Genomic DNA, 25,219 nt, shown 5'->3' on the forward strand with positions numbered 1-25,219 from the left:
AAAAATGTCAAAAGTTCTGTAATTTTCAGCATTTGCTAGGCTGAGTTACCTGATGTCAGGAGAAATACAAATTTTATTAAAGAGCTTCCAAAATGTATTTTACTAGTGGGGTGTTTTTCCTACATTTTTCTTGGGCTAAATAAGCTGCTGTCAACAAATAGCCTGTTTCTTTATTTAGAATTACTATTATTAAGATAATTCTGATGCTGAATAGTTGAGCTGTAATTAAAAGCCTTCCTACACATTTCATATATTCTATGGTTTATCACCAGTACAAATTTTGATGTTGAATAACTTGTGAGGCAAAATTAAAGGTCTTCCCACATTCCCTATATTCATAGGGTTTCTCACCAGTATGAATTCTGTGATGACTAATAAGTTGTGAACTCTGAGAATAGGCTTTCCCACATATCTTACATTCGTAGGGTTTCTCACCAGTATGAATTCTCTGGTGTCGAGTAAGGTCTGAACCAGAACGAAAAGCCTTTTCACATTCCTTACATTCATAAGGTTTCTCACCTGTATGAATTCTCTGATGTTTAATAAGTTGTGAGCTCTGACTAAAGGCATTTCCACATTCCTTACATTCATAGGGTTTCTCTCCCGTATGAATTCTTTGATGTTGAGTAAAGTTTGAGCCACTACTAAAGGCTTTCCCACATTCTTTACATTCATAGGGCTTCTCACCAGTGTGAATTCTCTGATGTCTAGTGAAGTTTGAACCACTACTAAAGGCCTTCCCACATTCCTTACATTCATAAGGCTTCTCACCAGTGTGAATTCTCTGATGTCGAGTAAGGTCTGAGCCACAAATAAAGGTTTTTCCACATTCCTTACATTCAAATGGCTTCTTGCCAGTATGAATTTTCTGATGATGACTGAGTCTTGATGGATGTCTAAAGGCCTTTCCACATTCCTTACATTTATAGGGTTTTTCAATGGTATGAATTATCTGATGTGTAGTAAGCTGTGAGTCATGTCTAAAGGTTTTCCTATATTCCCTAGTTGCACAGTATTTCTCTTTATTATGAATGATTTGCTGTAATGTAAAGGATGGATGCTGACTAAAAGTGGGCATGCCTTCACGAGTGTATATTGGTCGACTGAAATGTCCCTCCTGAGAGGCATGTTGTCTCTCAAACTGGTCATTACATTCCCAATCATCTCTGAAACTAGAGCACTGAAGGTCATGTCTTGTAAGTCTTCCCATTATCTCCCACTGGGCTGACTCTATTTCATAAATTTCCTTCTTCAGAAATAATTTCTTGGCTTCACATCTTGATTCCAGGACTGAAAGAAAATATAAAAGCAATCACTCAGATATTTCTTGTTTGGGAGAAATAAAACTTCAATTAAAATGGAAGAAATAACCATATTTAAAAAAATAGACTAGCTGAGTGAGGAGAGATCACATAGATGAAGGCAGAAAGTAAGCTGTTGGTTTCCAAACATTGCTTCAGATAGGAATTATGTAGGGGAACTTGCTAAATATACAGATAATTTAGTCTTATCTCCTTTGTTATAGGATCACTCTAATCATACACACACACACATTCAAGTGAGAGCATGCCACAGCGTGAAGTGTAAAGTAAGGAAAATAGTCACAACTAGTTAGCAGAGTTGACAGAATTAAATTATTAAGTCAAAGGAAAAATTCTAAGGGGCTGGCAAACTATGCCTGCAGCACTGCAACAATTTTTATAAGTAAAGTTTTATTGGAACACAGCCACATATTCATTTATGTATTGTGTATGGTTATTTTGAGCTACAATGATAGATGTGAATAGTTGTAAAAGAGCCCACACTGTGAGCCAAAAATATTTACAATCTAACCCTTTAAGAAAAAGTTTGCTAGTTCCTGGTTAGATATGTGCTGTCCATTTCAGTAGTCACTAGCATATTATCTATTTAAATTGAACATAAGTAAAATAAAATAAAATAAAAATTCAAATTCAGTTGGCACTATTCACTTTTCCAGTGTTCAATAGCCAATTGTGGCTAATGGCTACCACACTGGAAATCACAAATATAGAACATTTCCATCATCACTTGAAGTTCTATTTGACAGCACCTGTCTAGATTCAGTAACTGGAGGACCAGGGTCTCATAACAAATGATAAAGAAATAGAGGGTAGTGATCCAGATGGGTGAACAGCGTAAGCGAAGTCAAAGTTGAATTAATCTAGCATGAGTGATAGCAGGGAGGGTTCTTTTGTGGCTAGATATATGTTTGGGTTTGATGAAAATACTATTTGCCTTGAAATTCTATGATGCTGACCTTAGAAGAAAAGAACTTAACACAGATGCATAAGCACTATAGCGGTGCTGATCAACTGATAGGGAGGGCATTTGTAGGCTCAAAGAGAAGAAATGAAAATATAAAGGAAGGTAGTGATTGCTATTGAAATATCAGAGGCATAACAAAAGTCAGTTATATAGACTTGTGAACTCAAACTCAGCTAATCACGAGCACAGTTTTCTTGGGCAAATTAGTTTTGTCCCGTTGAGCCCCCAATTTTCTGCCTATACAATAGGAATAACTAGCACATTTATTGTGAAGGACTTGAAAAAATACATGAAAAGTACTTTGTATAAAACACTGTTTTGTATTTAAGAGATATTATTATGAAAGAATTTCTCTACAAATATGGGGATGTTAGGCAAGTAAAGTATTTTGAAGAGCATACTATAAACTTGGAGGGAAACCTTAAGCCAAAGAAATGAAAATTATTCTGGTATCATCACCTTTCTCTTCTCCTTATATAATGATTCAGCTAATACTGTCTAATCTTGCTCCTAAATACAGTTTCAAACTCTTCCCTCTGTCCTTACTACCTAATATGAAATCTCTATCTCTTGGTCTACTGGAATAGTCTCCTATCTAGTTTTCCCACTTAACGTTTACAATCTTGAACCCACATCACTAGAATGGCATTGCCTGCCACTGGCTCTGCTTACAATTCTTCAGTGAATTCCCATGGTATTCCTCTTACAATAAAAGCTAAGCTCCTGAACATGATCTCCAAAGCTCTGAATGATCTAGTTCCTGCCTGACTCTTCAACCAAATTTCATACTCTGATCCCTTTTGGTTTCTAAGCTCCATCCACACTGGCCCTATTCTGCAGTTCTTCAAATACTCCCAGCTCTTAGTCCTTCTTAAGGCCTTTCCAGGTACTGTTCTTTATATCTAGAAGATGTTTTCTTTCACTGTTAGCCTTAATCACTATTACCCATTTTCCATATCTCTACTTAAAGGACATACTTTTGGGGGTCTTCTCTGATCCCTTTACCAAATTAATTCCCCCTGTAATTACCTTTTTAGCACTTTATTCTATTCCTTAACAGGATTTTCACAATTTGTAATTATGTATTTTTTTATGTTCATTTTAATATCCTTTTCTCTCAATAGGTCTTAAGCTTTGTGAAGGCAAGAAAAATATCTGATGTATTCATCAATGTGTATTCAATACTGAGCACAGTATCTCCCACATATTGGAAGCCCAACAAATATTTATTGACTTACCAAGCATGTATACTCTTTAATAATATGTCTAAAATATTCTTCTAGAGAAAAGGGACATACTGTTTTCAAACATGGCACACTGAATATATGCATTTGTCACTATTCCCTCTAAGTGATAGTAATGAGACTAAATGAAAGAAGTCTCACTAGGACAAAGAGAATGAGAGAGGAAAGAGTAGCAAAAAGATTTTGGAAGCAAGAGAGTATATGGAATAGTAATAAATGATATATCAACCATTAAAAAAAAACCCTGAAAAACTAAAGTTGCAGATTGGTCCTATTGTTGAATCCCAGATATTTTTAAGAACTGAAATCATTGGTTACCTTGGGAAAGAAGGGTGTATGAGGGGCTGCAAACAGGATGATTAATTGAAAATCTGAATGAAACAGGCAGACCGCAGATTCTCAAACCTACCTCATATAGCAGGCTGATTCCCCAGTCTACTATATCCAGTAAACTCCCAGAATCTGTCAGCCAAAGCTTATTTTATGAATTCCCAGAAAGAGTAGAGGATTTCATTCTGGAGAAAGCCAGCCCCCGAAAAAAGACTTGAGAGCTGTTCTCAGCCACTGAACTGTTCTAGGCAGATCACTCTCAATAAATCTACACCTCCTTAGATACCAACAAGCTCTAATCAGCTTTTTAATGCCAGTGTTTTATATGCTGATAGCTTTGAGTTACTAGCTATTTCAGGAAATTTTTAAACATAAGAGATTAAAATAAACAAAGAGGACAAAAGAACTCCGGAAAGAGAGACATAGGGAAAACATTTTAAAACTCAAAAGAAGAATGCTTCTGAAAACAACATATAACAATCGCACAAGAAAATGTCAGAAAAAGAAATATTCAAAGAAAAATGTTTTTTATAAAAACTCATCCAAGAATTAGAACTTAGTAAAATCCCACAGAAGTACAACATAAAAAGAGAGATGGAAAATAAAAAATAAATTCTAGGGCTAGGGCAAGAAATTTAAGATCTGATTTATCAGTTTTCAATCATTCAAAAATTCAATGAGCCCTTCCTTTGTGCCAGACATGGTATGGGGCACTGGATATGAAAAGTAAAGTTTAAAACATAGAGGACAGAGAACATAATGGGGGACAAATGATCAAGAAAATTTCAATTATATAAAGTTTTCAGAATAAAATGTCTCAGTGTGTTCGCAGCCAAATGAAAGAATATAATCAATATCATGTTATCTCAACATAACATATTAGAACATCATAAATAAAGAATTCTAAAAGCTTCCACTCAAAGGAATTAAACAGGTTACATAAAAGAATTAAAAACCCAAACGTCTTTTGGACTTCTCAAAAACACCAGATGCTAGATTTTAGAAATCCACAGGGCAATGTCATCAATATTTTGATGGCTAGTTTTCAACCTAAAATTACATCTCCAGACAGATTATTAATCAAACATGTGAGTGAAATAAAAACATTTTCAGACACACAAGGATCCACAGATATACTTTCTGCTTACTTCTCTTACATACTTCCCTTGGTTGCTTTTGGAAGATGGACTTAAAAGATAGTCAGGGAATGAACTAAGAAAGAGCTCCAACAGTCAAGGTATACAAAAATACAGAAGAAAGACAAAAGGAATTCAAAGGAGAGAAGTAAAGGGAATCAATGGAATGATGTTAAGGGAATCCATATAATGATAATGAAGGGAAATTCTAAAATGACAACTATGTAACAGTCTCAGCTGGGGCAGAAGAGCAGAGGACTAGAGGAATGTCTCTGTTAAAAAATAAACCAGTTACCTGATGTGTCTGAAGAGTTAGACTAGTAACAGATAAACAGAAAACTAAGGACCTCTCAATGAACAAAAGGATTGACAGCATGGAAATTAACAGAGCTCAGCAACAAAGGCCAATTATCTACTTGCTGAGTGAAGTGAATAATGACATAATTTAAAACTGTGGCCCTGGGCAAGTGGCTCAGTTGGTTGGAACGCTGACCTGTACACCACAAGGTTATGGGTTGAGTCCCAGTCGGGACACACGCCCAAGTTGCAGGTTCAGTTACTAGTCAGGGTACGTACGGGAGGCAACCAACTGAGGTTTCTCTCATATCGAGGTCTCTCTCTTTTTTCCCCCTCCTTCTTCTCTAAATATCAATAAATACATTTTAAAAACTGTCATATATTTGTAAGATGAGGAAAGAGGCTATAAAGTAAGCAATATCTTCAAATTCCACAGTGAAAGGTCAATCATTACTAAAACTAGATATTTTGAAAAATTCTCAGAGGAGAAAGAATAGAAATGGTGACAAAAAAGTGTCATGGGAAAGGAAAATTATATAGAAAATAAATGTAAAATATGACTCTCAGAAGGAGAATACAGAGGTGACACAGAACCAAAAATAATATTTTAGAGGTGCAGTCTTTTAGTAATCAGATGGTTCCCTTCTGTGCTGAGCAGAATTTATGAAGAGAGATTTTAACTAGCTATATCTTGGTAGAATTTCTGAAGTACAAAGGAAAAAATTCTCTTAAAAGTTTGAATAGTTACCAGCCTTGAGTTACCAGATTTAATAGAGAAAACTGGATTTCTGATTTTCGTGAAAGACTGGATTATCTGGCATCACTGGGCTTGCATTCTCACATGATAGTTGTCTGCAGGCCTTAAGTGCTTACCCCTTTGAGACAGGGTGTATTAGCCACAGTCTTCACTGCTGCCTAGTTCCACATAAAGCCTCAGGCCAAAGTCAGTTGCCATGTACATCTGCAGTACTGCTTTCCTTGTTTTCACCTTCATTCCTGAGGAGTTTCTGCTGGATATATAGAATTCTGGGTTGACAGTTCTTTTGCACAATAAAGTACTGTTCCACTTTCTTTTGGCCTACCAAAAGGACTGCAGTTTCATTCAAATCAGTTTCTCTCCAAGTAAAGCATTATATTCCTATGATTCTTTCAATACTTTCTTTGTCATCCATTTTCAGCAATTTGATTATATGTCTGAACATGGACTCCTTTGGGTTTTTAACCTGTTAGAGGTGGTTAAGTTTCTTGAATTGGTGTATCTTTCACCAGTGGTGGTAAACCATTTTCAAATAGTTTGTTTAAATTCTGATCTTTCTCCTCTCCCTTTGGGATCTGAATAACAAAAATGTTAAGCCTTTGTTGTAGTCTCACAAGTCCCTGAAGTTGTATTCTTTTATTTTCAAGTCTTTTTTTCTGTTACTCATATTGGCTAATTAATTTTGATCTACCTTCAAGTTCACTAATTTTGCTCCATTACCTCCATTCTCCTATTGAGTCTATCCAGTCATTTTAAAATTTTGGCCATTGTATTTTTCAGTTCTAAAGTTTCCATTGTTTTTTATGTCTTTTTAAAAAAATCTTCATTTGAAGATATGTTTTTAATTGACTTGAGAGACAGAGAGAGAAAGGGAGGGAAATGTAGATATGAAAGAGAAGCATCATCAGTTGCTTCCTATATGCTGACTAGGGATCGAACCTCAACATAGTTATGGGTTGTGACTGGGGACTGAACCCACAAGCTTTTGGTGTACGGGATGATCTTCTAGCCAACTGAGTCACCAGGCCAGGTCTATATCTTCTATCTTTTAATTATATTGTTTGGTTTTCTGCTATTGACTTATATGGGTTCTGTACATATTTTTTATATATCCATATTTTTATATACCCTTATCAGGTATATGATTTGCAAATATTTTCTCCCATTCCATAAGCTGCCTTTTCATATTCTCGATGGTTTTTTAGTTTATTAGTCCCACTTGTTTATTTTTGCTTTTGGTGTCAAATCCAAAAAAAATCATGGCTGATTTCAAGGAGCTTACTACTTATGTTTTCTTATAACAGTTTTATGGTTTCAGGTCTTTTGTTCAAGTATTTAATTCATTTTGAGTTGATTTTCTGTGTATAATGTAAGATAGTGGTCCAGTTTTATTCTTTTGCATGTTAGTCAAATTTTCCCAACATCATTTATTAAAGAAACGGTCCTTTCCCCATTGTATATTCTTAGCTCCTTTTTAATGAATGAGGTACTACACATGTATAACGTGCACCTTTATTTTTCCTCAAAAATTTGGGCAAAAGACTGTACATTATACACAGCAAAATATGGTAATTAGCCCTGGCTGGTATGGCTCAGTGGACTGAGTGCTGGCCTGCGAACTGAAGGGTCACTGGTTCAATTCCCAGTCAGGGCAACATGCCTAGGTTGCAGGCCAGGTCCCAAGTAGGAGGTGCACAAGAGGCAACCACACACTGATGTTTCTCTCCCTCTCTTCTTCCCTTCCCCTCTCTCTAAAACTAAATAAAATCTTAAAAAAATATATGGTAATTAAAGTCAGTCCTCCACCTACGCAAATTCCCAAACATGGTTCAGAAATACAGTTGACCCTTTAACAATGTGGGTTTGAACTAAAGCATTTAAGTAGATCCATGCAGTTCAAACCACACTGTTTAAAAGTCCACTATAGCTTGAAAGCAGAAAAAGTGATGCTTCCAGATGGTTCCTTCTTTCTCAAAACTGCTTTGCTATTCAGGGACCTTTGTGGTTCCACTCACATTTTAGGACTGTTTCTATTTCTCTGAAAGTTGCCATTGGAATTTTGACAGGACTGCACTGAATCTGTAGATTGCTTTGGTTAGTATGGAAATTTTAACAATACTAATCCTTCAATTTCTTTCATCAGTGTCTTATAGTTTTCAGTGGTATATTTATTCCTAGGTATTTTATTCTTTTAGATGCAATTGTAAATGAAATTATTTTTAAATTTCTTTCTGAGTGTTTGAGTGTATAGAAACCCAACTGATTTTTGTATATTGATTTTTGTATCCTGCAATTTTATTGAACTCATTTATTACTCCTAAATTTTTTTTTGTGGGGATCTTTAGGGTTTTCTATATAAAATATCATGCCATCTGCAAATACTGGTTTGGCCAAAAAGTACATTTTTTTTCTGCAAAATGAAAGACACATTTTTCATTTTCACCAATAACTTTATTGATTTGGATATTTTGAGTATATCAGCTATCTTTCATTATTGGCTTATAGTGGGCAGAAGCCAGGGGTGCCACTAAATATCTTCCAATGCATAAGATAGCCCTACAGCAAAGAATTATTTTGCCAAAATGTCAATAGTACCAAGAAACTTTGCAAACCAGTTTTGACATGTACGATCAGTCATAGCACCTTCTCCATACACTGCACAAATATTTTTTTTGCATTTCAGTTGCAAAAAACTGAAATGCAAATAATAAAGTAATAATATTTTAATAAAATACTTTACTAATAAAATAATAATTTGCTAATAAAATACTTTAATAATACTTTAATAAAATAATAAAGTATAATAACACCAAAAATGTTGCTTATTTTCTTCCTTCTTCAATATTAAAATGACTACACAAAAATTCACCAATTTTGATAACTTTTTTAAAATGCATGCTGATATGGTAGCTGTCACAATATAATCTAACAAAATTCTTTCAAATGAATTTAAAGACAACTAAGCACTACAAGAGCCACTGCAGGGAAAAAATGTAATGGAGCTTTTGGTGAACCCAATGGAAACTATTTTACTTCTTCCTTTCCAATTTAGATGCCTTTCATTTCTTTTTGTTGCCTTACTGTTCTGGCTAAGACTCAGTGCTACTTTAAATAAAAGTGGCAAGAATCCTTATCTTGTTCCTGATACGGGAAAAAACTTTTAGCTTTTGCCTCAACATGATGTTAGCTGTGGGCTTGCCATATACAGCCTTTATCATATTGAGGTATTTCCCTCTATACCTACTTTGTTGAGAGTTGGTTTTAAGATTTTATTTATTTATTTTTAGAGAGGGAAAGGGAGGAAGAAAGGGAGAGACTCATCAATGTGTGGTTGCATCCCGCGCACCCCCTACCGGGAACCTGGCCTGCACAGCCCAGGCATGTGCCCTGCACTGGGTATCAAACAGGTGACCCTTTGATTTGCAGACCGGCACTCAATCCACTGAGGCACACCAGTCAGGGCTGTTAAGTTTTTATCATGAATGGATGCTTTAAAAATTCAACATTTTAAATGAAACTTTACTTAATGTAATTTTAAAGTTCATATAAAAGACCAAAAAGGCAAGTATAAACACATACTTCTGAAGAGAAAGGTGGAGGAATCTGTCCTACCAGAGAGCAGAATGTTTTTTAAAGAAGCAAGAGTTATTAGGACAGAAATAGATAAAAAAGCCAAATGTAACAAGAGTGAATTATGTATACATGGAATTTAATATATGACAAAAGAAACATTGCGGATCAGTGGAAAACAGACTTTTTATTCAGTGGGGCACCCATAATTTGTTCTTTGTATGGGAAAAAATTACAACGAATCTCTATTTCACATCTTTGATAAAAACAATTCCAGTTACATTAATAGGAAATTCCAGTTACATTAATAAGTCAAAACATCACAAACAGGAGAAAACTGGGCTAGGGAAATGTTTTAAGACTCTCCCTCAAAGGTATGAAGCACATAGGAAAAAGGTAGAATTTTTCCTTTTTATTTTTTTCATCATCATTTATAAAGTTAAAGTTTTATAAACTATATATTATAATTTAACTACTAATTATATAATTTAACCATACTAACACAGAGAATGACTATTCATCAAATGATAACATAAAGAAAAAAGAACCACAACTGGCCCTGGCTGGTGTGGCTCAGGGGACTGAGTGCCAGTCTACAAACCAAAGTTGCTGGTTCAATTTCCAGTCTAGGGCACATGCCTGAGTTGTGGGCCAGGTCCACAATATGGGGTGTGCGAAAGGCAACCACACATTGATGTCTCTCTCCCTCTCTTTCTTCCTCCCTTCCTCTCTCTAAAAATAAATAAAATCTTTTCAAAAAAACCACAACTGGAAAAGATGTCTATAAAACATGTTACTGACCAGAAATTAAGTATCCAGAAAATATTTAAGAAATTCCTACAAATCTTAAGAAAAAGACCAACAGTCTAATACAAAAATGATCAAAGTAGCACCACACGAAGACACACTAATGGCCAAATAACATATGGAAAGGTAATAATCTTCAATGGTAACCAGAAAAATTTAATTTAAACCAGTGAAATAAGATTTTATACTCATGAATCAGACCGTTAAGAAAATGAAAAAAATCTTACACTTCAGTTACAGGGAGAAAAGGTGGAACAAACACTTGCAGAGGAGTTTGGCGTTACCCAGTAAAGCTGAGTAAGTATGTATGCCAAGACCAAGCAATTATATTCCTAAGGGTATTTCCTAGCAAATCTCTTACATATGCAAATCTAGAAATTTACATTTTATCTTATAATTTTATGTTAATCTTGTTATATATACCCTATGGTATACATAAAATATATATTTAATATACCTTATTGTATGTATAAAATGTATATTATGTATAAAATGTATATTAACTACATTTTGTAACTATTTTTTAAATAAAAAACAATAGGTTGAAGAGCCAAAAGGTCATAGCTGAAGAATATATTAGTAAATCAACAGAAGTCAAACCAAGAATTTCTATGTAAAAGCAGTATAAATGGAAAAACAGATGAAGAGTAAAAGACACTGGATGATCTGGATGTTCTAATGCCTGTTTAACAGGAGCTTAAGAGGGAAAAGGTGAAATGGCAGCAAGGTAATATTTGAAGTGATGACTGCCAAGGACTTCCTATAACCAAAAACAGGTAAGTCCTCAGATTGCAAAATATACCAGAAGTACTGTTGCATTTCTTCAGGTCTCTGCACAAATGTCAACTTAATCAAAAAGTTTTTTTTACCATGTCACATAAACTAGCACCCTCTATCCCCTGTTTCTACTTCGTTTTTCTTTTTAACATTTACTATTACATGATAAATTATGTATTAATTTATTTGTGTATTTCTCCCTGCACTGGAGGGTGACCTCTGAGAATAAAGTTTTTTCAGGTTCTATTTGCTACTGTAACCCTCAGTGTTAAGAACAGGGCTGGGGCCCTGACTGGCAGCTCAGCTGGTTGAGTGTTGTCCTGCAAAGTGAAAAGTCTCCAGTTTGATTCCCGGTCTGGGCATATGCCTGGGTTGCGGGTTCAGTCCCTGGTCAGGGTGCATGTGAGAGGCAATCGATTGATGTTTCTCCCTCACATTGATGTTTCTCTCTCACATTGATGTTTCTCTCCCTCTCTGTCTCCCTTCCTTCCCCTCTAAAAATAAATAAAATACAATAAAATATAAAAGAATAGTGCTGGGTATACAATGGGTACTCAGTAAACATATACTGAATGCTGTCCCATTTTTCCTCCTGCATATAAAATCTCTTATTCTTTGCCAGCTCTAAGTTCTCAACAGAAGCACAGGCCCTTCATTTCCAATATTCTACCTAAAGTCAATGACATGCGTGCTCAAACCTCTGACTGCTTTGTGGATCAATTTCTCTTCCACACCTTTAGCTCTCACTTTCTGCTGAGCTCCCTATTTTAACCACTCTTATGGTGGTTCTACTTTGTAGAAGTTATATATAAACATGTTCTAGTACCCCTACTAAGCTATAAATTCTATAACTGCTTATTCCTTGTTTCAATATCTCCAGAATCTAGTAGAATAACTCACACACATTAGAAAATCAGTAAATGTTTGTTAAAAGTATGACTGAATCAATGAGTGTATGAACTACTGTCTAAAAAACTCTAAATAATCAGTCATTGGCAATGTAGAAGAGAATATATTTCAGGAGACAGTGATGCTTTTTTAAAGGTTAATACAAAAGAGGATGAGAAGCTGATAAGGAACTAGATCCAAAATATGGACACAAAGAAGTATCATTAGAGAAGGTAGAAGAGGGCACAGCTAACTAGAATTAGGAGAAAAGTGTAAGAGGAAAAGAACAGGCAATGTGTTAAGCAAGTGAAAAAGGTGAAGTCATTTGAAAGCTCACACAGAAAAGGCTTACTTTTGTACAATAGGCCTAAGGCTTTTAAGGGAGCTTCCCAGATAGCAACTAAGGTATAGCCTCTCCACTGAACAACTGGGTTGTTACTGCCATGCCTCACTTACCTGGACACTGGCCTCCTGTTACTTCTCTGTTAACCAACCAGGGCTCCTTCCCCTGCTCCAAGAAGGAGATCACATCTGGTTTAGAAATAGAATGTCCTGCTTATAAAAGAAGTAATGAGACATGTTTATGATAAGAATGTCCCAGAATTCAAATCTAGTTCTTTCATTAAGAAAGAGTCAAAGAAAGGTATAACAGATACATGAAACATAATGAGGATTTGAAACTTCCTTCATAACTCAACACAGCTTCTTCTTTCTCACTCTATAATATTAAACACATTTCTCTGGGAACTGGATTAGAAACCTAATTGGTTCCTTGGAAGGTGAGTATTTCACCCTGGAGGAAGTAGAACTATTGAGGGCAGAATCTGAGTTAATATGGACAGATGTCCTTACCCATTGAAACCAGGTTGTTGTAATTCTCCAACATCACATCTCTGTATAAATCTCTCTGATCATCATTCAGGCATTCCCACTCCTCCTGAGAGAAGTCTATGGACACATCACTGAACATCACTGACTCCTGGAACAACAATCATGTATATGACTTGATTAATTAAAGAAGTGTTTTTGTGAAGAAAAGAGAGAAGAAAAAATAAAAGTAGAGGAAGTGAAAAATAGCAAGCATATAGAGAAGGTCTGAATGTCTGGGATGCAAGCAGAGGACTGTAAACAAATAAGCATGACTGAATCAATGTGCTTCCATACCATTATGTTTCCTCCAGACAAAACTGCTTCTGTATACTGGAACACTTCCACTATGTAAGTCTGAGAAGGTACAAAGTCTACTAAGAGGAGTTTCAGAATTAAATGAAATAGTATATGAAAACGCCAAACACAATACTTGTCATACAGTATATGTGTGCTTCTTTGTCCCTCCTCTTTTTCCAAATACTAAAAGTAAAATTTCAAAAGAAGTGATAAAGGGAAGATATTAAAAGCATTCAGAGAAGAGTAGATCATTTAAGACATCACGAATCAGAGAGGCAATGGGGTTCTTTATAAAACTACTAAAAATAAGAAATAAGAGCAATTCTTCAATATTCTTATGGAAAAAAGAAATTCTGACAAAGAATTCTATAAATGAACTATCGTTCTGTTGTAAGGAGTGAAAAAAAACAACAAACATTCCTAGACAGAAAGGACACAAGCACAAGTTTCTTAGGAAACTAATGAGGATGTACTCCACCAAAATGGAGCAATAAAGAAGAAAAGAGGAAGACATGAGATTCAAGAAATAGGCAAATTAACACACGAAAATAATGAAGGAAAATCCCAGGAAACAAAAAAAAAAGGGAAGTCTTGGGAAAACTGCAGCAGGCCTAGAGAGTAATCAGACTAGGAGGGAGCAGGGCCAAAAAGGGAACAGAGATGGAAGTTTCCATTTGTTCAAAAGGAATGATGTGTTTGATCAGATAGAAAACACATTAATTGGCATGTGACAGTAATCCTGGAGATTTTGAATAAAAATACATGGACAACTAAGCAAATGTGGGGAAAAAATTAACTTCAGGAGAAAGGAAACGCTGTAATAGGATACAGCTGAGCTAACTCAGGAGTGACTGATATTTACAGTCCTAGTAGTCTATACACTATTAATTTAAGCGAAAATTGTAAGATAATAACAGAATGAGAGGAAATGAAGGATGCAGTAGGTAGTACAATGTTACTTCCATTCTGCAGTAAGTCAAGAGATAATGAGTAAAACTGATTCATTAAAAGATACCGAGTAAGCTGGTGTGGTTCAGTGGATTGAGTGCCGGCCCGGCCTGTGAACAAAAAGTTGCTGGTTCGATTCCCAGTCAGGGCACATGCTTGGCTTGTGGGCCAGGTCTCCAGTAGGGGGACCATGAGAGACAACCACACACTGATGTTTCGCTCCCTCTCATTCTCCTTCCCTTCTCCTCTGTCTAAAACTAAATACATAAAATGTTTAAAAAAAAAAAAGAGAGATAGCAATTATACCATATTCAAGAGCTGAGGGTGAAAAGGTGTTGGGGACCTGGGTGAAAAAGGTAAAGGGATTAAGAACTACAAATTGGCAATTACAAAGCAGTCACAGGGTTATAAAATATAGTATAGGGAATATAGTCAATAATATTATAATTATGTATGGTGCCAGGCAGGATCACTTTGTAAATTATATGATTGTCTAACCACTACACTAAACACCTGAAACTAATATATAAGTAATATTGAAAATCAACTGTAATTAAAAAATTAAATAAAAAAAGAGTTGAGGGCAGCCAGCTTTTAGGAATGGAACTGGTGATAAGACTGGAGTAGTACTACTTCACTTGTATACATGTGTAAAGTGACTTTTAAAAAATTTCATCTTAGAAAATTATATTCACATATAAGTCAAGACTGAACCATTAAAATGTCACACTATTATATAATAAGTTATTCCTTGTTACAACAAATTCTTTTAATAAGCATATTTTTCACTGAGTAATACTCTATTATAGGGCTATAAATGATAATTTTTCTTTTGCTTTCAGACAGTGAGGCTATAGGTGATCTTTAAAGATCTCCCCAACATTAGCCCAATCTTAGTACTTAAAAAATGAGTTTGTAAACAATGTTTAAAAGAAGAAGGGAAAAACTAGGGGTTGGGGGGGTGCTGGGTTGTTGAGTAGGAAATAGGGGTGAGTCTCCTTAAGTGGGACCATTTTAACCAGTGTAAAAAAAAATTTTTTTCCCCCAAACCTGGTCTCAGGTCAGACAGTTTTTTTTATATTTTATAACTTACAATCTCTATGTGGAAACAAGTCTTGATGAAATTCATAAGGAATTTTCTGATAAATATTAATCTGATTAACGCCTCTTCAGAGAAACTTATTATCCAACCACTTGACCCTCTAACAGTTATCTGCAAGAGTATAAAGAGAGATCTTTAACCAGACATTCTTTTCTTTTTTCCAACAATGATTATTGAACCACTCCCTTTTTCTATAACTATCTCCACAAACAGAGAAATATTTAAATTGGACTATCAGAGATCTTTTTATTCAGAGCAAAAGTAAGAGAACTTTGGAGATAGTTATAATGAAACTGTCTGAAAGTTTGTTTGTTTTTGTTTTCTAAACACCAAAAAGCATCATGATGAGGAAAGCAAGTGTTTTCATGTGCTAGGGATAAAAATGACTGTATTTGAGCAAAAGAAAATATCATCTCACCTGAGCCATGGCTTTGATATTTGCGGAGAAAGGTCAATCCTCTTTGGGGCTCCTTTTTTGGAAAAAGACAGAGCTGGGGGAGGCAAAAGAAGCTACATAAGATCCCACTAGCCTTATAGCTCCAAAAATGATCCTTTCCCCTCTGTTCATTCCACACAAACACTTGAGGGGTTATTAGTGAGAAAAATAAACAAATATCCCATTATAGCCAACTCCAAAATCCTCAGGCTTTAAGTAGAGCAGGATAGATTTGAATAACCTGATATGGCTTGGAGAATACACTTTGTATATATGCACATATATACCCAAAGATATAATTTTTACACAAATGGCAGCATATTATACATACTGTTACACATATTTGCTATTTTAACAATGTATTTTGTATTGGATCCCAACTAGTATATAGAGAGATACATAATTCTCTTAGCTAAATAGTGTGTCATTAAGTAGATATACTTTATTTAACTAATCTGCTGCAGATTAGTTGGGTTGTTTCCAATCTTTCACTATAACCATGCTATACTAAAGATCTTTGTACATATCATTTTACCAGCATATGAATTTTGATGATTAATTCCTAAAAGTTGATCATAATCACTTTGGTTTGGATATACATTGGCCAAACCAGTTTTCAATGATCTTGGATTATACAGTCAAGTCCAAAGTCCTGAGCAAGAAACAACTGATTGATAAACCAGATCCTCTAATCCTGCCTTGAGAGTCTTGCCTTACCTGAAATCAAGAAAAACAAAGTAATGTTACTGAAACTGATGTTGTATTACTCCAACCGAGCCACCAGGGCCCAGTACGATTTAAATTAGCTTAACAATAGGAAGGAATTAAGAGTATAGAAATTATGTCGCAATTGACTATACTCACATCACTGATGTTTTAGAATAGCTTTTACTTTATGTAAATGAAGTAATACTTTTAATCATCATGTATATTCTATCTCCCTCTTAAGATGTGTAAAACATCCAAAAGAGCCCTGGCCAGTGTGGCTCAGTTGGTTGGACCATTGTCCCATAAACCAAAATTTTGCGGGTTTGATTCCTGATCAGGGCACATGCCTAGGTTGAGGGTTCAGTTCCTGGTCAGGGCACATACAAGAGGCAACTGATCAATGTTTCTCTCCCACTGATGTCTGTCTCTCTCTCTACCCTCCTCTCCCCTCTCTTTAAAATCAATAATCATGTCCTTGGTGAGGAAAATAAATAAATAAATAAATAAATACCCAAAAGAATAAGTTATACTAAAATACTAACAGAAGTATAAATTAACTGATTTGTAACTGATTTGTGATATACGTTTAAACTTTTAAGAAAAAAATTTCTTTTTTGCTTATTAGACATAGGAATAGAATAAACTGAGCATTATAAAAGTATAAAGGACAGTGAGCATTCATTTCTATGCACAAAGCTCCTTGATTATTGAACAATTTATCAATAGTTTCATGTAAAACTAAACACCTAGGAAACAGCACCATGTTTTCAATTATTTAATGGCTACTCACTGTATTCCTCCAGGTGTATACATGTTCCAGGAAATCAAAACCAAAATAATCCATACGTCTCTTCCTTAAAAACCTAAAGGCACTCCTTTTTAAAAAATACCCTTAATGGAAGATATGTTTATTGATTTTAGAGAGAGAAGATGCGGGTGGGGGGGGGGAGAGGGAGGGAGACGGAGGGGGGGGAGAGAGAGAGAGAGAGAGAGAGAGAGAGAGAGAGAGAGAGAGGCACTGATCAGTTGCCTCTCATAGGCACCTGGCCAGGGAGGGATCAAACCCACAACTCTTTGGTGTATGGGATGATGCTGCAAGCAACTGAGCCACCCTGCCAGGTCCTGAAAGCACTCTTTTTAATATTATTACTATTTATTAAGTCCCTAGTACTCTTTTACCAACCACATAGCCTATGTACTAGGTATTGTACCAAATACTATAGAATTAACAGTAATCCAGAAAGACTTGGAAACAAAATTCTTTCTCCCATACTCATTTTATGTCTTCTTTTCTGGCCTCTCCTCCTGGCCTTTCCCTGGTTAAAGGGACATCATCGGGTACTGCACCTTCCAAGTATTATTGAATGAGCAGGAAACATTCTTACTTCAATACTTCCTTCTACCTTTGTCACATCCCCAAACCTCTTCATCTTTGCCCCTATGGGACATCCTCACAGGCTGAATTCTTGCATACAAGGGATCTTCTCCTTTTGAAAGCCAAACAACTCTATGGACAAGACGATGATAAACAGATAGGTAGGTAGGTAGATAGATAGATGGAAAGAAAGAATGCATCATTGCAAAAAGATATCTCTACAGAGAAGAAAGTCCTTTAAAACTGGGTAACTAACTTACATTTTTTGTGTTTCATACTCTTCTAAATAATGAACCTAGCTCTGACCCATGTGGCTCAGTTGGTGGAGCATCCTCCCATAGACCAAAGGGTTGCAGATTCAATCCCTGTTGGGAGGCAAACGAGAGGCAACGAATAGATGTGTTTCTCTCATATCCATGTTTCTCTCCCTCCCTTCCCCTCTATCTAAACTTGCCCTCAGGTGAGGAGAAAAGGGAAGGGAAGGGGAGGGGAAGGGGAGAGAAGAGGAGGGGAGAGGAGGAGAGAGAAGAGAAAGAAAAAAAATAATACACTTATCTTTTTATAAAAAGATCATTACTTCACTTAACAGTATGTTTTAAATTATTTCCAGCATCCTGAAAATTTCCCATATACTAGGTATTATATGTCCATAACAGAGATCTGAAAAGCAGTTTAAATTTTGTTTTATAATGAGAAGGCTAAAAGTAGATAGTGGCTGGCCTTGGCCCCCACAGTTGTTTCAGATGCACTATCTATCATACAATTAAAAATTACTACACATGCAAAAAGATTAAAAACAGAAATTAGGAACAGAACCACAGACAATTCAGATATTGGAGTTGGCAAACAAATAATTTAAAATAGCTATAATTAAATGTTAAAGACAACCAAGAAAAAAGATAGGCAAATGGATGATAAGATGAAGAAATTAAATGGAATTGAAATCTCTAAAAAAGAATCAAACAGATAATATAGATCAGCAAATTAAGAAATTAAAAAGTCTTCGCACAGTTTTAACAAGAGACCAGACAAGTAAAGGACAGGATTACTGAACTCAAAAGCAAGTAAAAAAATATATACATATGAAGTGCAGACAAAAAAGGAATAAAAAGAACATAACTGAATATAAAAGACACATGGGACACAGTCAAAAGAGCTACCATAAGTGTAAGTGGAGTCTCAGAAGGAAGAAAAGAAATTGGAGAGGAATTACTATTGAATAAATTAATTAATCAAATGCTTCAACAAGAGTTTCAAAAGCTCAGCAAATCTGAAGAATACTAAGTAAAATGAAAAGTAAAACAAACACACAAAACAAAAAGCCACAATCAAGCATAGTCAAAATGAAGAAAACCAAAGAGAAACAAAAAAGCTTGAAAGTACCCAGAGGAAGAAAAGAATATTACTAAGAGCACTGATGGGAAAAAAGGGGTTAACTATACAAATGAACAATATCAGGAATGAAAAGGTAACACCATTCCAGATGCCACAGACATTAAAAATATAGTAAGAGAATACTAATAACTTATGTTCTTAACTGTGAAAGCTTAGTTAAAATAGACAAATTCCTTAAAATGTCAAAACTGACATAAAAATAACAGAACATCTAAAGTGTTAAATTGATTCCATAATTTTAAAATCTTCCTATCAAGAAAAAATTAGGCCCTGACAGCTTCGCCAGTGAATTCTTTCAATTTAAGGAACAACTTTATTCTTACATGTAATGAACAAAGAAACAGTGAATTCTTCCCAGCTCATTTTATGAGGCTAATAGAAGCCTGACACCAAAACTTAACAAAAACAGAAGAAAATTATGAGCCAATGTATCTCATAAATATATATACAGAAATTCTACACAGTATTAGCAAATTTGACCAAGTAAAATTTTTAAAGAAAGGTTTAATACATTATGGCCAGGCAGAGTTTACTTCAGGAAAGAAAGGTTGGTTCGACATTTGAAAAGCAACATAGTTTACCACATTGATATGTTTAATAAAAGAAAAATCATATGATCCTCTTGATAGACACAAAAAATGAATCTGTCTAAATTCATCCTTCATTAATGTAAAAAAGTCCTAAATGAAAAAGAGAACTTCCTCAACTTGATAAATAGCATTTATAATAGGTGTTTTATATATGCTTGATACAAGGACAATATACAAAAAGCAACTATACTTTCAGCAATAAACTGGAAAATTAAAAAAGAAATATCATTCAGCTTCAACAATAAACATCAAATACCCAGGTGTAAATCTAACAGACATGCATCGACAACTACAAATTGCTGAGAGAAATGAAAGACCTTAACAAATGTAGACATATATTTATTAGTTGAAAGATTAAATATTGATAAAATGTCAGTTTTCCTCAAATTAACATACAGATTCATAAACAAAATCCCAGCAAGGACTTTTCTTTTTTGGTGAGAATTAACAAGTTGATCTCAACATCTATAGGAAATGGAAAGGATATATAATAGCCAAGACAGTCTCAAAAAAGTAGGAAAAACGTTGGAGAATTAATACCACTGAGTTCAAGATCGTGGCACTGACCAAAAAGACAAATAATAAAACAGAATACAGTCCAGAAAGAGCCACAATATAATATCACCTGATTTATGATAAAAACTCCTTGTATTCAGATGGGAAAGATGGTGTTTTTAATCAACAGTGCTAGAACTGTGTACTTGAATGTGAAAAAAAAATAGCCTTTACCCCTACCTCTCACCATACACAAAAATTAATTCAAGATAGGTCACACACTTAAATATAAATGATGAATCTGTAAAACTTTTAAAAGAAAACATAGGAGAATATCTTTAAGATGTTGGGAATAAGCGAAGATTTCTTTTCAAGGTATAAAAAAAGTACTAATCATAAAAGATAAAGGGCTAAAAATCATCTGGAAAAATGGGGAAAAGGCATAAATAATCAATCTAAAAAGATTTAAAATGTTCAAATGCACTCATATTTAAAAAAATAAGAAAACAACACTAAGATGCTGTTTTTCATGCATTAGATTGGTAAAAACCAGAAAGCATGACAAGACATTCTGTTGGCTATGCTGTAGAGTGGGGGACAGGAACGTGCTCTTACATATTGCAAGTGGGAATGAAACTGGTACAGGAGTCACACAGAGGAATTTAGTAATACCCATCAAAACTGTGTATGTACTTACCTTTGACCCAGCAATCCCATTTCTAGAAATCTACCCTGAAGATATACTTCCAAGCAATACAAAAATACACATGTACAAAATTTATTGTAGGACTCTTTACAGTAGCAAAATATTGTAAATGACTTAAATGTCCATAATAGGATAGTGGCTGAATAAACTATGGTAAACCCATAAATATACTATAATATTTATTATGTAACTATATAAGCAAAAGCTACGAGTATCCCATTGAATTGTGATGGAGTAATGTCCAGCATATATCATTAAGTGAAAGAAGCAATGTTAAAAAGAGTTTGCTATGGTTAATGCAAAAAAGAAGTCATTCAAAAGGATACATGTGCCTTGGCTGGTGTGGCTCAGTGGATTGAGAGATGGTCTGTGAACCAGAGTTGCCAGTTTGATTCCCAGTCAGGGCACATGCCTGGGTTGCGGGCCAGGTCCCCAGTAGGGGGCACACATGAGGCAATCACACACTGATGTTTCCCTCCCTTTCTTTCTCCCTCCCTTCCCCTCTCTCTGAAAATAAATAAATAACATCTTTAAAAAAAGGACACATGTATTTTCTCATTTGCACAAAATAGCAGAAGGATAAAGCAGAGACTGAGGTTCATTTACATGCAGGGAGTAGGCAGGAACCACATTATTTTCGTGCTCAAAATACTGTGACATTCAACAATCAACCAGGATGTGAGGGAACCCAAAGTGTAACACACAAAGCTAAATATATGAAAAATGAATAACAAAACTACACTAAGGCTGGCAAAGAAAAGAACTAAATTGAAAATAGTTTTTCACTATATATCTGCAAGGTTAAGGGAAAAAAGTGGCACACAGATACTTCACTGTAGTTTGTTTTTTATATGAATATGAGTGAGCAATTCTGAAACTACATTTATTCTAGGATATAAATAAAAAAATACTGACACTAGAAACAGATTTCTCACTGTTGGAGAAAGGAGTTACAAATAAGGAAATGGCCAAACCTGATGCACAACAGTTCTCCTTGGTGTGAATTAACAGATTTCTGCACATCTTGCCATCAGAAGCACTAAGCTCTATTATTTTGTATTATTATTTCTCTGAGATGTTTATTTAGTCAACAGCCTTGAGAGACAGATATTCTCTCTCCAGAGAAAAGGGCAAGCAGGCTTACTACCCAGTATATAAGATTCAAGTTCCCTAAATTCATGGGAGCACACATATATTTGTGTATTTGCATCACCCTATGGGTGCAAGTGAGCCAGTGCAAGAAAATATAGATACTTTGGCTATTGCTATGAGCAATTAACTGTCTTTTATTTCTGACCCAAAAGTCACCTGTTTCCTGCCAGCATCTGTAGATATGTGCCAAGCTAACTTGTTAAATTACAAGTAGGGTAAACTCTCAGACACTTCACAGTTCTTGACAGGATCCTGTAGCATTGGATTAGAAGTGAAAGTATGAGTATGAACTAGTGGTTTTTTAATGTACACAAATAGATAGGTAGATAAATAGCTATAATGTGTATATATACATCTGTGTATTTTCTCTCTCTGTCCAATGACAAAAACTAGAGCAATTACACACAGGTAGCAATGAGCAGACCTAGTGACCACAGCTTGGTTTATAAATCCACTCTGCAATAAAAGAAATCAGGGTTCCTTGGAAAACTGCTGATTCCAGGGCTGGAGGAGAGAAAAATACACGAGAAGCCTGGAGCGTTTTGGTGCTAGAAAGCAAGAAAGCGTTCAGAAAACGATGACATGTTGAAAGGACACATGAGTCAACTGAAGGAGTTCCTAAAGGCAAAATCTGGGACAATTTAGCAATAAAATATATAATAATAATGATAATGATGATGATGATGAATTAAAACTCAGAATGAAATAAATGTCCACAAGTTCACAAATAATCAAATAAACACATAGAGAATAAGGAATAGTTCTTCCTTGTAGTAGAATTTAAATTAATAAATGCAGAAGGAATGACGGAAAGAGAAAATCACCACAAAGCAAACATCAGAGTAATAATTATTTCATACAAGAATTACCAATGAATTTAATGGGTAAAAGAGTATGATGAGCAATATTATTTTTGCATAGTCTCAAAGAATATCTTCACAAGATACTAATGAATAAGGAAAAATTTGGCATATGAGAGACCTGGCACCCACCACCAGTTAATTTGTAATAGTCAAAAACTGGAAACTATCAAATATTCATCAACAATGTAATCTATTACTAAATAGCAATATATCCCCAAATGTAATGAGCACTAAGTGCAATTACACTCAAAAGCATAGATGATTCTCAGGTATAATGTGGAACAAAAGAAGCCAGACATGGGGAAAATAGCACATGTTATATAATTTCATTATAAATGAAGTTCAAAAATAAGTAAAACTAACTAATTGAGATAGGCTTCTGATTAGTGATTCTGGGAAGGAAATAATAAGGAAGGGGTATGAGGGAATCCTTTGGGAGTGCAGGCAAAGTCCTTTGTATCAATCTAGGAAGTTGTCATACAGCTGTATACTTAAATTTTGTGCACTTTACCATATATCTCATAAAAATGTCTTAAAAACTATCAGAACCATGTTTTGGTATAGATATATGGAATAATAAAATGTTTTAAACATTGCTGTGCAAGTATAAGTTTGTGCACCACGTTAGTAAATATTTTGGCATTAATTAGCAAAATATCATATGACCCAGCAATTCCATTGGTAGATAAATTCATGCACATGTACTTTATGAAAAAGAATGCTGTGGCAGCATTGTTATAAAGGCAAACAACCAAACTAGAAATAAATGTCCATCATTACTAGAAAGGATAAGTAATAGTGGATCAAAAGAGGAATACAATATAGCAAAGAAAAACGAACCATTATTTAGAGCTAATATGGAAAATTCTCAAAAACATAGTTGTACAAATAAGCAAAAATAAAAGATAAAGCACAGCATTCACATAAAGTTTAAAAACCAGGGAAAACTACAGTATAATGCTTAAAGAAGTATACATAAGTGAAAAAAACCTCTCATACATGTATACAGTCACAAAATCACAGGACCAACTATGGGAACATAAAGCTAGAGGCGACTCACAATAAAAAAGCAACAGGGCCGCACACCCAGGGCCTCACACGGTCACAAGCATCGCATACCACAGTATTCACAGGCACCCCCACCTTTACCCTACAGCATAGGGTCACACAATCACACCCCTACGGGGTCAAACGCTGACACATCCACCGAGTCAAAAGCTCCCCACACACCCTTATAAAAAGCAGCACGTACCCCTCCTCCCATGGGCCAAAGCCCTTTCATCCCCCACCACACATACACCGGGTACTGCCTAGTCACACCAGCAGTCACAGGTTCCCAGACTGTGCTGCACACGGTAATTATCAAACAGCAAGTCACAACCACACAGTCAATCACCACATACCACCACCATATAGACATACACAATTCGAATCTGACCTCTGCGGTTCAAAGCCGAGGCTCCGGCTCTGGCCCCGCCCCCTCTTTGGGTTCCCCACGTCAGGCCTTGAGAGCTTCCAAACCAGCAGGAGCCTCCTTCACAGCACTGTTATAGTTGCAGGTGTAGACCTGTGGCTCCCGTCAGCGCTCGACTTCGGCCTGAATTCACGCGAGAATTACGTTATGCCGAGGAGTCCTTTGGGAAATGCAGTCAGAAACGTACCTAGGCGGGCAAGATGGCACTCTAACGTCAGGATTCGCGTCAGAGCTTAACTGAGACCCAACAGAAACAATTGAGCCCCAGCGGTCGAACCGCGCCCCAGCGGTCTCATAGAGCCTGGCTCAGCCTCGGGCCGTACTTCTGAAAAAGACCACTCCGTGTTTGAAATGGAGTTGGTTCCCTTAACTTCCGTACTATCCACGGTAGTTGGAAAGGCTCAAGAAGAGGAGGGCTGGTTTGCAAGGGAAGATAATAAGCACCGCCGACCCTTCTGGGAAATGTAGCTCGGGGCAGTGAAGGCGGTGGACCGTTGGATTGTTCACAGCCCGCGCCTAGCTACATCTCGGAGATTTCTGGGAGTGTCACTGCTGCCAAGGAGTACAGTTTCCCGAGTCGCCCTTTTGGCCGTCGTTCCGGCGTAACTTTGGCTTGGGGTTCTTTTCTGCAGAGGAGTTGTGGGACCTAAGCTTCTGAGTCCCAGAGCCGGTCCGGGAGGCTGAAAGGAAGAGACTAGGGACCTGCAAAGGAATTG

General features: G+C 35.8%; 1 protein-coding gene across 1 annotated transcript; it reads right to left on the reverse strand.

Annotated features, from left to right (window-relative positions):
* Positions 1–103: 103 nt before the first annotated feature.
* Positions 104–24,657, reverse strand: LOC129083220 (zinc finger protein 566). Its single transcript, XM_054589084.1, has 5 exons — positions 24,468–24,657; positions 15,728–15,800; positions 12,945–13,071; positions 12,549–12,644; positions 104–1,290 (listed from the first exon to the last, which is right to left on the reverse strand). Exons 2-5 carry the CDS (start codon positions 15,734–15,736, stop codon positions 266–268), a joined length of 1,257 nt encoding a protein of 418 aa, XP_054445059.1. The 5' UTR covers positions 15,737–15,800; positions 24,468–24,657; the 3' UTR covers positions 104–265.
* Between the last annotated feature and the right edge of the window lie 562 nt (positions 24,658–25,219).

This window comes from Pteronotus mesoamericanus, unplaced genomic scaffold, assembly GCF_021234165.1.
Source record: "Pteronotus mesoamericanus isolate MK-2021 breed Mesoamerican mustached bat unplaced genomic scaffold, CSHL_Meso_final scaffold_165, whole genome shotgun sequence".
NCBI classification, from domain to species: domain Eukaryota; kingdom Metazoa; phylum Chordata; class Mammalia; order Chiroptera; family Mormoopidae; genus Pteronotus; species Pteronotus mesoamericanus.

Bases quoted from the DNA above. Each gene is read 5' to 3' on its own strand.
- LOC129083220 (XM_054589084.1), bottom strand. The intron at 12,645-12,944 runs GTAAGGACATCT...TTTTATAAGCAG, and splicing joins CAACAACCTGGTTTCAATGG to GACATTCTATTTCTAAACCA. The intron at 1,291-12,548 runs GTAAGTGAGGCA...ATTTTCTTTCAG, and splicing joins AACAGGAGGCCAGTGTCCAG to TCCTGGAATCAAGATGTGAA.